Source organism: Pteropus medius, unplaced genomic scaffold, assembly GCF_902729225.1.
Source record: "Pteropus medius unplaced genomic scaffold, Ma_sr-lr_union100, whole genome shotgun sequence".
NCBI lineage: Eukaryota > Metazoa > Chordata > Mammalia > Chiroptera > Pteropodidae > Pteropus > Pteropus medius.
In genome coordinates this window covers 1,998,239-2,010,687 of record NW_024354500.1, presented here as the reverse complement: position 1 = coordinate 2,010,687, position 12,449 = coordinate 1,998,239, and the positions used below count along the sequence as shown (strand labels likewise).

The following is a 12,449-nucleotide window of genomic DNA, read 5'->3' as shown; positions in this document are numbered from 1 at the left end:
TTTAATTGCTGAAAAAGATAGATGAAAATATTTGTAAAATATCACACCCAACAAATAATATCTCTAATAAAAACAGTTCTAGTCTACAGCCATGCCACCGTGAACAAGCCCAATCCCAGCTGATCTCGGAAGCTAAGCAGGGTCAGGCCTGGTTAGTACTTGGATGAGAGACCACCTAGGAAGACCAGGTGCTATAGGAGTAAAAAATAAGAGATCGTAAGCTGACAAGGTCCTTGCAATCTGTGAGATCTACCAAGGTTGCCTTGCCAAAAAAAAAAAAGCAAAACCAAAAAACAGTTCTAAAAATAAAAGGCAGATGCTCCAGTGAAAATACCAATTAAATTAATATTTTTCATATATAAGATTGATAAACTATAAGAAATATACAAAGTCTTAAAAGATGCTTTATATTTTTTTGGCTGTTGTTTTAGAAAAGAATTTTCGCATATAATTTTTTTTGTTGTTTATGTGTTGAAGGCTACGTTCTCCTGTTTTAAAAATTCAGTCTTCTGATCTTCAAATATCCTATCCTTTCAAGTCTGCCTAATTAAAAAGCCTATGAAAGGCAAAACCTAGTTTGAGGACCCTTGCACGCATTCTTTATTTCTGCTCCTAAATTATCATATTCTTAACCACTTGATGGATACCCAGAAAATAAAAATAAGTCCAATTTATAGAGACTAAAATGAAGGGAAAATATGCCTTCCCCATCAATCTTTACTAAGAAACATGATTAAAAGCAATTACCTATTTGCTTTCTAAGGATTAGACACAATTTTTTGTTCTTGTTAAACTTCACATAAATATATAAACATTTAATTGTATCTTAAATTTTGACAATGACATCTTCCTGAAAACAAAGTCAAATAGAACGAAAAGGCTGAGAGTTCAAGAAATCCATCGGGAAGTACATACAATTTGGCATCCACATAAGCTCACATTAACCTATGGAGAATTTATTAATTATAACTGTAAACTGGGTCATGCTAACTATACAAATTTTAAGAAAAACAAACTTCAGAGGACATGATTATCACAGGTAGAACAACAGAGCATTAGTAACAACAATCTTAATCATATTCCAAAAAGATCTTAAAAGTCAGAAGAAACAAAATATTGTGGTTTTGAAAGTGTAACTTTCATAAGGTAATCTTGACTCTTACCATAATAAAAACTAGGGTTTCCCAAACCTTTATCAATGGGAAAGATGATACAAATTTTAGAAAATAAAGATCATTTTATTTGAATTTTTAAAATATTTTCAGGTATAAATGGAACAGAGAATAACTCTCTCTGATTCAGTGTTACACTATAGTCTAAGCACTTTATTCATTTTAATTTATTTAATTCTGCCAACAACTCTAGGAAACTGTACTAATGATACAGGTGGGAGACTGAGGCAAGAGGTATTACTTGCCCAATGGCAAAATAATTAATAAGAGGAGGAGCCAGACTTTCAAATCAGGCAGTCTGATTCCAGAGCTGCACTCTTGACTAATTTCCTTCAATCTTGAATGAATATTCCTTGTGAGGAGAAAAAAACAATAATTTTAAAAGTAAAATGAGTCAAACCTTAATTTGGTTTTTATTTTCAAATGCTCCTGGATTCATACTGGGAAGTTCAGATAGATGTCCAATATACAAGAGTAATCCATGAAGTTCATCAACCAACACCGAGGGAAGCTGAGCCTCCAAGACCTCATAGGGATGAACAGGAACATGACTATCAGCATTTAGTACTTTCAGATACCTAAAAAACGATTAGATACAATAAACAACCAGTGTGTGGATGAATGTGCACTCAGAAATTCATGCAGTAATCAAAATACTCATCTGATGTCCTACCTGAAGATGAAAACTTTAACATAGTGAAGAAAAGTTATACACTGCTGCCTAATATTGTCTGCTTTGCAGTGCAGGGTTGATATCTTCCCTAAAACCAAAATAGATAATGTTGATCATAGCTTAAACAATTAGTGAGCAATGACAAAAAAATTTTGTAAACCACAGAAGGAGCAATTCTTTGTCTTTTAATTTTTTCCACTTATTCCTTTATTGTTCTTGCCATCACTCTTTCTCCAAAAATTGCTGTTATTAGGTCACCAATGAAATCCACGTTGTCCAAAATAATGGATCCTATCTGTCCTCAAGTAACTTGCCCTTGCCGTAGCACTGGCTGCACCTGTCTTCACTGATACCACATACCACCAGTCTTCTTTCTTCATCTATCCTTTCTCCTATCTCTCCTTTACTGGCTCCTCCTCATCAAGCCTAATAGTATGAGGGATCCTCAAGACTCAGTCCTTAGTCCTCTCATCTCCATATATTTCTTCTTATGTGTATGATCTCATCAGTTCCTTTATTTCAAAATGATAACTTGAAAACGTTTACTTATATCCCAGACCTCTCACTTTGCACTCCAGACATTGCATGACAAACTGCCTAACTTCTATACTTGGATTGCTCACACAGTGCAAATAATAAGTCCTAGATTTCTTCTCAAACACGTTCGTGCTGCCCTCTTCTTGTGTCTACTCATTACAACTGATGCCAAGTTGCCCTGTCATTCTAGTGTCTTCATTTCCTTCAAATTCATATCTAATCCATCAGAGTCCTATTAAATCTATGACCAAAATATATTTTCAAACTATCCATTGTCCCTATAATCTCTCAAATTACTGCAACAGAGCTAATAGGTTTTCCCACATCCTTCTTCCCCCCATAATCTAACTACAAAATCTGCTTTAAATGTATATCAATTCATGTTCCTCCTAAATCAAAACCCATGAAAGGCATATACTGTATTTAGAATGAAATTAAAATGTCTTATGAGTTATAAAGCCCTGAATGATGTATTAATAGTGCCTGTCTTTCTCCCAATTACAACCCCTGCCATCTTTCCCTCACTTCAACATTCACATCAACAAAAATTATCTGGGAGGTTACTATATGCAAAACTGATAATCCCTATAAGAAAAAAAGAGTAAGAGAGAATCACTAAACAAAAGCAGAGAAAACAGGATAAGAATTATAGACAACAAATTCTTAAATATGTTAAACATAAAGCAAAACTTATTTCTAAATTTGCATTTAAATGAGCAAACATATCCATTATTTTGGCAAAAACCAACAGGAGCATAAGTGTAAAGATATTGTACAAATGTTTATATTCAACAGTGCAGTGCATTTTTATAACTTAATTATATGTCACCTACGAAATTCCTATCATCCCTCAGTTTCACAATTCTCAACCCATAGAGACAGTATTCTCTTAAAAACAAGCTATGGACTCCTGCATCCAGTGAAGATGGAGTAAAAGAAATCATATTTCCCTATCTTCCATCTTAAGGTAGAAAACCAGAAAACAACATAAAAAAATTTTTTGCAGGCATTGGACACAAGACGATGCAAGACTACTATCCCAGAGAGAAGATAATTCATAAGACTGCACCAGCTTCCCACCTAGAGACAGTTTCTAGGCTGCAGCACAGAGAGAGAGAACCCAGAGTCCAAATCACTGAGTTGGGGAGATATAAGATCTGTGTTTAGGGAGGTCTAAATTTATAGGGCAAAAGTAACAAAGAAGAAAAAAAGAAGTAAAGAACAAAAAAGAGCTCAGGAAATGCACGAGGGTCCCCTTTGAGTCTTTGGCTAAGTACTGATCTGTTTGAGCATGAGAAAAAATAATCTAAGACTAGGAAAAACACCAGAAAACAATTCTCCACAAAGCTTACATAGGCCAGGGAACAGTTCAAGTCCCCACCAGCAAGAAGGAAAAAAACAACATAATATACCGGAAAGAATCCTCAGAAGCCTTATTAGAACTAAATTAACATTAGACTAAAGGCTACTTCTTAAAAGTCCTAACAAAATTTAAAACAAGATTCATAAAGATCTAAGTACTAGATTACAAGTACTCAACAGTGAGCCACAACAAAATTTAACATTAGTGAAATACAAGAAAATCCAGAAAGGAGCAGTGTAAAATCTACAATGTCCATCAGACAATACAAAAATTACTAGATTCAAAGAACCAGAAAACTATAACAGAACTAGGAGAAAAATCAATCAATACAAATAGACCTAGAATTGACAATGTGAAAACTCTGCAGGCAACGAAAACCAGCAGTTATATATATACTCTATATATTCAAGATGGATTAAAAAAAAAGCATGAGAGAAATAGAAGATATAAAAAAATACAATCCAAATACAATATCTACAGAAAAAGATACAGTATCTGAAAAAGAGGTAACATCAGCTATATTTAATAATAGGTATCAGCAAAACATACATTATTTTGTATGTAATTCTGCTTTGACAGGAAAGCATCCAGGTAGTATGATGAACAAGAGAACAAGAACCATATGCACTTTAGTAAGTGATCTTACATAAAGGCTTTCTGGGAAGGGCTGAGGGCCAAGGCTAGCTACATGAGTTTATTAACAAAGCCCTGATACAGCTGTAGGACAAGGATGAGATGATCTAGGGATAATCTTTAATATTGCTAACTTGTTCAACGAATCTATCATTAAAAGTTCTTGTAAGCAACAAAAATAGCCAAAACATCAGTTTAACAAATAACCATTTCAACAAATGGTCCATTGAACTGTTCTAAGTCAATGGAATAATTTCAAGGAATAATCTTGCATAATAAATGCTAACCTCAAACACAGTTTAATTAATTCACTCTATGAAGTATTTTTGCTGTGTTCCTATAATCTTTTAGAGGCTACCTCAGGGTTTCAAAATATAATTCTGACTCTTAGCATGGTTTACCAAGACAACTGTGACTTATCCCTTCTGAATACATCACTTACACACATAGTCTGATCCAACCATACACAGTTACCACTTCTTGCTATCTGAACTTTTATTTTACATACCTCAATGTCTTTGTCTATACAGTTGTTTCTACTTGGAACTCTTCCTGTATCCAAAATCTTTTGCCTAGCTAATTTTCCCTCATCCTTGAAGACTCAGATCTGGTATCACTCAGTAATGGGCATATAAACAGATGAAGCCCCTGGGTCCCGTCGCTGCTTATAAATGCCTCTTATCACTATAGTTTTCTATTTATCATGCTGACTTAGGCTTACATGTCTGTCTGTCCTACTCAATTGCAAGCTCTTCAGCAGCATACTTTTCTACTTTGATTTGTCAGCACCTTACATAGTAAGGTGCATGAAGCAGAGACTCAGAAGATAATGAAACAATACTCAATGTTTACTGAGCACACACTGAGAAAACAATTAAAATAGAACAGCTCTCACAACTGAGAGCAAACAGCTAGGCTATTAAAGTTTTCATAAAATATCAAAAATAATCTGACCACATGAGCTATCACTTCACCCCTGTCAGAATGGCTATTATCAAAGTCAAAAAATAAGAAGTGCTGGCAAAGATGTGGAGAAAAGGAAACCCTGTGCACTGCTGGTGGAAATATTAATTAGTACAGCTACTATGGAAAATAGTATTTCGGGTTCCTCAAAAAATGAAAAAAGAACTACCACACAACCCAGCAATTCCACTTCTGGGTTTTATCTAAAGAAAATGAAAACTCTAATTCAAAAGATATATGCAGCCTTATATTTACTGCAGTATATTTACGATAGCCAAGATATGGAAAAAACCTAAGTGTCTATCAATGGATGAATTAATAACATACACAATGGAATATTACTCAGCCATAAAAAAGAATGAAATCTTGTCATTTATGACAACATGAATGGACTTAGAGGGTATTATGCTAAGTGAAATAAGTCACATAAAGACAAATCATGATTTCACTTATATGTGGAACCTAAAAAAACAAAACAAATAAAACAGAAACAGACTCACAGATACAAAGAATAAACTGATGGTTGCCAAAGGGAAGGGGGATGGAAACATGGGTAGAAAACGTAAAGAGGATTAAGATGTATAAACTTCCAGCTATAAAGAACATAAGTCATGGGGATGAAATGTATAGCCTAGGGAATAGAATCAATAATATTGTAATGACTTTGTGCAGTGAAAGATATTTACAAGATTTACTGTGGTGATCTTCATAAGACACATAAATATCAAATCATTATACTGTCCACCTGAAACTAATAAAATATTGTATGTCAACTATACTTTAGTAAAATAATAATTTAAAAAATCAAGGCCATTCCAGGATTACGGTGAAACAAGACAAAAACGAAACCTCTCTATAATCATGTCTTGATAGAAAAACAAGGCATTATGCAATCACACACAATATACAAAATCAGAACATCCCCCTCTCCCAGAAAACATTATTGCTTCTTTACTAATTAGAACCCTCTCTAGCCTCACTTTGTGCCCCAACTCCTAAATAAAAATTAACGTAACTTGATCATCAAATTGCCCTTGCTTCTTAACAGCATCTAATCCTAACCCCCTTAAACTCTACCCAAATAAGCTGGCACAAGCCCAAATCCTATTACAGGCCCCTCCCTTATCCCTCTTATTGAGAAACCTCAACTTTCTCATGTTATTTCTCCCTTTAGTAAGCCGCTAAACCTTTCTTTGACCAAAGGTGTGTTCCAGGTGATCTTTAGTTGCTGGGCATCACCAATAAGACACTAGGCTTAGCAGTTAACATGCATTATGTCATTTAATTCTCACAAGACCTCAATGGAGTGGGAACAATTACCTTGTGTGAAACCCACAATTAGCTAGGGTTGAAACCCAGGCTCACCAGAGCCATGATTTTAAATACAAACTGCACCAAAACTGCCAGAAAGAAGCAGCTGGTCTGCCCTAAAACATACTGTCCTTCAATTTCCTTCACTACTTTAACTATAACAAGCTTCCCCAAATCAGTAATCCATTGAATATCAAAAACAGAGGAAAAAAAGCAGAAAAGTAAGATAGTATAAGGTATGACACTACTTCTCTTACGAGTTCTCCATCCTACTCCCTACCACCAAAGCAAGTTACTAATTCACTTCAGAGATGTTTAGCCTTAAACTTTACCTACAGATTTGAAAAAATACTATCTCAGCTACAACAAAATTTAAGTGTCATACTTTCTCTGAACACTAAATACACTGTACCCAAAAATTCTGACATATTTCCACCATATTATTATAATATCCCAATTATGCAACACAAACCCATGTGCAATTCATGGGTCTTAAACATACAACTTACCAAAATCACAGAAGGCCTGTAATAAGGATTCCAAGTTGTACAGTTGTTGCCTAATTTTAAAAAAATGTAACGTGAGAGTTTATTTTAGAATAGTTTTAAATATGTAACAATTACACGGATATCTCCAAATTCATTACATAGCTTTAGTGTTTCCCAATTGTGAATGGCATTTAATTACTTCATGAATGTTTATTACAGGGTCAGCTTCATGTAGTGAAAACTTTCAGAAAAGATAATATATGCTTTTGTCTGAATTTCCAAAAATAACCTATTAAAAGCTGCATATATCTCAGAAATTTTACCAAATATTATAGATTTAACTACCAATGAGATACTATTAAAACTTCAAGTTTAAGATACTTATATAAAATATCCTGTTAACAGTTACATAATAAAATGTTAAGTTCAAAAAGGTATAATGTAGACTAGAGTTGAGTTATAAGTGAAAGTTATATTTATAATGTTCCACCTTGAATCCTGAGTACTCTCTTACCATTCTTCCTAGTTGCCTTTCAACTCCTTAAAGATTAACCAATATTCACGACCTCTGTCTTAGATAAAAACTCAACTCATTCTGTAATGTTCAGAATCAGAGAATCACTCACTCTGCCTGTTCTAATAAAACACACAAAATGGCACAGATATAGCGATGTCTTCACAAGGTCTTATGAGATGAAAGTGGGAAGAGAAATTCTTCCACCTTTCCATTTTCATTTAAATGTACTATATATACATTCTTAATGTATCTTTTAATTATAATTTGTCTTCAATAACTATTTCAAAATCATTTGAAATCTGAATATGGACTGGGTTTTAAATGATACATTATTTCAGTTTTGTTGTGATAAGGCTTTTCATATGAAAAGTTCATATTTTTAAGAAATGCATACTGAAATATTTAATGATGACATGATGCCTAGAATTTGCTTTAAAATACGTAAGCCAAAAAGATGGAGAAAATGTGATAAAACCTTGTTTATTATAACCAAGGGAAAGTTTGTGGAGGTTCATCATACTATTCTCTATACATTTGGGTATGTTTAAAATTTTTCATCAAAATATTTTGTTGTCCAAATTAATCATAATAATCAATCATATTTCTATTACACAGTCTGAAAGATATATTTGGAAAATTTGAGTTCGTTACCTAAAAATTGTTGAAAGACTATGGTTATTAAGCAACAAAAGTGTTTTTTCCCCAAATTATAATGTAGTTCAAAGCCTTAAATATGTCTTGAATACATGTCAAATACAAAAGAATAAAGATTCTGAAAAGTAACAGATTCACTAAAAAACAATTCATTAAAACCATTGCTCCATCAAACATTACTGTTTGATTTTTTACTTATAAGATCATTCAAGTGAAGAACATGCACAACTCTATAGGTGCTTTTGTTAATATCAGCATCAGAAACCACCCAGCAATGTAACTTACAACTGAACAGCATCTACATTCAAAGGCAGTTACAAAACCAAAACGTACCTGAATAAATGAAATAGCACTTTAGATGAATTCACTAATGCTGTTTCAGTAACCCACTGAATACCAAATATTTCCACTGTATCCTCTTCAAAATTAGTTGGTAAAGGATCAAGATTCAAAATTAATCTGAAATGAAAACTAGTTTAATCTCATAAAAAGTATGCTAAGTCCCATACTTTTTTGACATTTTATGAATCTATTTTATATATAAAATGCTAGCAATGATATTACAAAATCAACAACATCCCTTCGTAACCTTACATATTCAGGAATACTACAGCTAGACTATTAAAAATTCAATTTAAAGTGCAATGTAACTTACGTGAAAAATGCAAATGACATCTAAGGAACATACTTTTGCCTGTGTTTAATAGTGGTCTTTGGTTGTAAATTTCACCCTTTGAGGGGGCGTTTAATTTTTTAAAAAGCTAAAAGTTTCTATGCCGTGTCTGGAAAATAACGTAACCTTTTAAGGTATACGAACAAGGTATAATTAACTAAAAAACCAACAAAAATGATTTCTTTTGACTGAAATTGCCTCGGTAAGTATTCTCAAAATATTTCAAAAACAATAGTCTTACTGCGATATGTGTACAACTGCCCAAGGCAAGAACTTTGAAGAATAACATTCCTGTGAATTGAAGAATAACATTCCTGTGAATTTACACAATCTGGTATATTTATTAGAAAGTTTTAAAAAATAAGACTTTTGTATGGTTAGTACATAGAATCAGAAGGATTTGGGCAACAAAAAATGTCTATGTTTTAGTGAAGAATTACTGACAAGCTCCAGAACATTATTTCATGTTTTAGGAGGAAATATTATTTCGAAAAGCCCAAGTAGTTCAAAATTCACTTTAAGTAAAAGGGAGATTAGTACCCAGCTACCACCCCAAAGCTGAGGCAGCAGTTAAGGTAAGAGAGCATCAGGTAGAGAAAGGAAGTTCTTCATATCCAAAACTCTTTCAGGTATGCTCTAACCAGGAAACCAACAACAGAGTAGCTTGTATCTGTCTGATAATATTAGAACGAGTTACAAAAACATGACTTGAACATCAAAGTTTAATTGACTATAATCTTAATTAAATAACATTTCTAAAAAACTGATGAAAAATCTGATGAGGGAAATACAGACTCTGATTTTTTACCTACCGCTTAAGGGCTCCACTGGAAAGGTAGGACTCTCCAGAAAAATGTTTTCCTCCTCTGTGGTCAAAAGCACAAGAAAAGCAAGGGGGGTTGCACCACTCAGTCCCCAGTTCCAGTTCCAAGCTGTCGGTCAGGAACATCGACGCAGTGGAACACATATCCATTGTTTACGTCATGTCCTGAAATGTTTGGGATTCACTGTAATTATCATTAAGGGTTCCAAATAAGTTGTGATGAGAGCCCTGGAGGTGGGGCGGGCCTAGATATTGGGAGTGACTTCAGAAAGTTCCCAAAACGCCTCCCTCCCAGCACAAAGAAAAAAAACTAAGAAGCCAAATTCCCGTCAACTCTCCCACCGAGTCACCAAGATCAAGACTGTCAGAACTTAGGCAAAATGCACCCGCGGCTGGCTGTAGCAGGAACTTAAAATCCCCTCTAGATCGGACCCAGCAAACTTGGACAGGGAAAAGAGGAAATGTTTGCAGGACAGATACAGCTTCAACTCCCGAAACCGCCTGAACCTGCACCCTCCCCTAGGTTACTAAACAGTACAATGCCGGTTTCCCCGCACCGTCGTTGAAAATCTCCCTTACAGCCTCGCGACGGGAATCGGGGGGCCGGCGCCACCCCACCCCCAACAGTACTGCTCCTAGCTGGGGGGACAATTCTCGCCAGGGCAGAGACCGGCATGAACCCGGCAAATGGCAAAGGGAGCCGGTGCCCTGCGCACCGGGGGGCCCCTTATTTGCATTTCGTATCTACTCACACTTTCAGGCCCAGAGGTGCGCCCAGAGCAGTCCGGACCACGGTCCCGGAGTCGTGTGTTCTAAATCCCAAATAAGTGAAATTCCCGCCAAGGTGCGCCCGCGCTCAGGAAGGGCGGAGCCACAGCAGAGCCCGCCTCCGGAGGCCTGCTCGCGAGGTTTCCGCAGGACTGCCAAGTACCCGCTAGTTCTCGCGAGAGTCGACGATCCAAGGAGTTAGTACGGCTTTCGCTTATTTTTTTTTTCCTTTTTACTCTTTCATTTTTAGTTTTAATTGGTGGCTTTGGCCGGAAGGCGGGGCTTCACTGGGCCAGGAGAATCAAACTGAAGCTGAGGTGAGCAAGGTATAGGGACAGCGGAGTAATTCTCCGGCGGGACTTGAGAAAAGACCTTAATTCGAGTGTATCCGAAGCAAGTGTCTCATTCACACTCAGAGCCGCCCCATCCTATCTCCTTCCCCCTCTAGTGCCAGCAACTCTTGTTGAGATTGAGGGTGCCCGTTGTTCATGGATAGTGAGCCAAACAAGTGCAAAAATGAGGCTAATCCAAAGTATGGAAACACTGATGAGAAAACTGTTGCTACATTTTTATGCAACGCATCCGGACAGGTTTAAGTCATTTAAACCTGAATGCTTTTGTAAAAGTGTATCCCGTTCGCAGCATTTTAATCCTTTTTAAGTCTTCTTGAAAAGCTCTTCAGATTTCAGTCTAAGAGAACACATTTCAGCATATCACCGCCTTTAGATTCAAGAAAAACACGAGAATTTATCATTCCAACGTGCTGCTGTAATTTGAGTATTCGCCATTGCCCGTTCCTCCACAATACAGTTTATCTTGCGTTTAATTCCTGCATAGGGAGCCTGTCATAACTCTTCTGTTCAAACAAAACACCGCACATTTTCTGACAAATAGGTTGAGATGGGGAAAGACACAGTATGATCTCTATTCGAACCGCAACCTAGGACTGCTGTGATGGGTGCCATGTCTATTACACTCAGTCAATGTATCAGGAGACCTCATTCTTTGTTGGGAATCACTGCAGCTCGTTTATGGTCCTTGTGGCGTCTTTAGTATGACACATAGTGTCATCTACAACAAATCCTAGGAAATAGTGCCTAAGTATGAGAATATTGGGCACTGGCGCTGCTGAGTTTAGGAGAACTGGGTCAATATAGTCATTATTACTTCTTCCTCTATTCAAAACATTCTAATAGCCCACTTACTCCTTTTTCAAGTACCTGATATTGAGTGATAAACTTGGCTGAACCAGTGAGTGGAAAGGGAAGAATCAAATAAATTCTCTGAATAATTTAAGCAAGTACGATAACACGTATCATAGCAGTAAGAATCCCCAGTAGGTAACAGATGGCATACTCCAGAGAGGTGATTGAAGGGTGCTTAATGAAAGGGCTATTTACAAAGGTGTGGACAGGGTTATCTGAAAACAAAGTGATGATGAAGCAACCAGAACCAACCAGTCATTATTACTGTAGGCCTGGGGAGTAAGGGAAAGAATTACCAGAGTCGAAGGAGACTTACCTGCTGTAGGAGACAGCCACCTACCTACCCGATAGCCATCTATTTGTGCTTTCATAGAAAAACACAGCCACTGCCAACCTGCAACCCAGCAAGAAGGAGCTGAAAAGATTAAGTACCCAAACCTGTTTCCTTCCATGCTCCAGTATCTCCACGGTACATCTCATTGGGCAAAACCAACCTGAAAACAGAGGGCAAGGATGTAATCTGTAAAGTTAAGTCTCCTGGGTTAGATTTTAGGCAAAAGAAGGATAGAGTATGAATCTGAGAGAAAGGAGTCAGTTATATCAAGAAGATATAACTACTAAATATGTATATAGCAAGCAATAGAGCTTCGATATGCATAAAGTGAAACA

The 12,449-nt window shown here is 36.1% G+C and overlaps 1 protein-coding gene and 1 pseudogene across 3 annotated transcripts in view; one reads left to right on the top strand and one right to left on the bottom strand.

Moving 5' to 3' along the window:
* The window catches only part of MMS22L (MMS22 like, DNA repair protein), a 113,198-nt gene extending 102,501 nt beyond the window's left edge, over positions 1–10,697 (bottom strand). The window contains exons 1-6 of one of the 3 annotated variants that reach the window (XM_039853183.1): positions 10,552–10,697; positions 9,797–9,972; positions 8,645–8,770; positions 7,162–7,211; positions 1,846–1,933; positions 1,573–1,750 (exon numbers count right to left, since the gene is read on the bottom strand). In XM_039853183.1, the coding sequence (XP_039709117.1) occupies positions 1,573–1,750; positions 1,846–1,933; positions 7,162–7,211; positions 8,645–8,770; positions 9,797–9,957 (603 nt within the window). In that variant the 5' untranslated portion in view covers positions 9,958–9,972; positions 10,552–10,697. Of the gene's footprint in view, positions 1–1,572; positions 1,751–1,845; positions 1,934–7,161; positions 7,212–8,644; positions 8,771–9,796; positions 9,992–10,551 lie in introns of all 3 variants that reach the window. The other 2 variants (XM_039853184.1, XM_039853185.1) reach the window with 2 other exon arrangements.
* Positions 82–200, top strand: LOC120595219 (uncharacterized; annotated as a pseudogene).
* Positions 10,698–12,449: the final 1,752 nt, after the last annotated feature.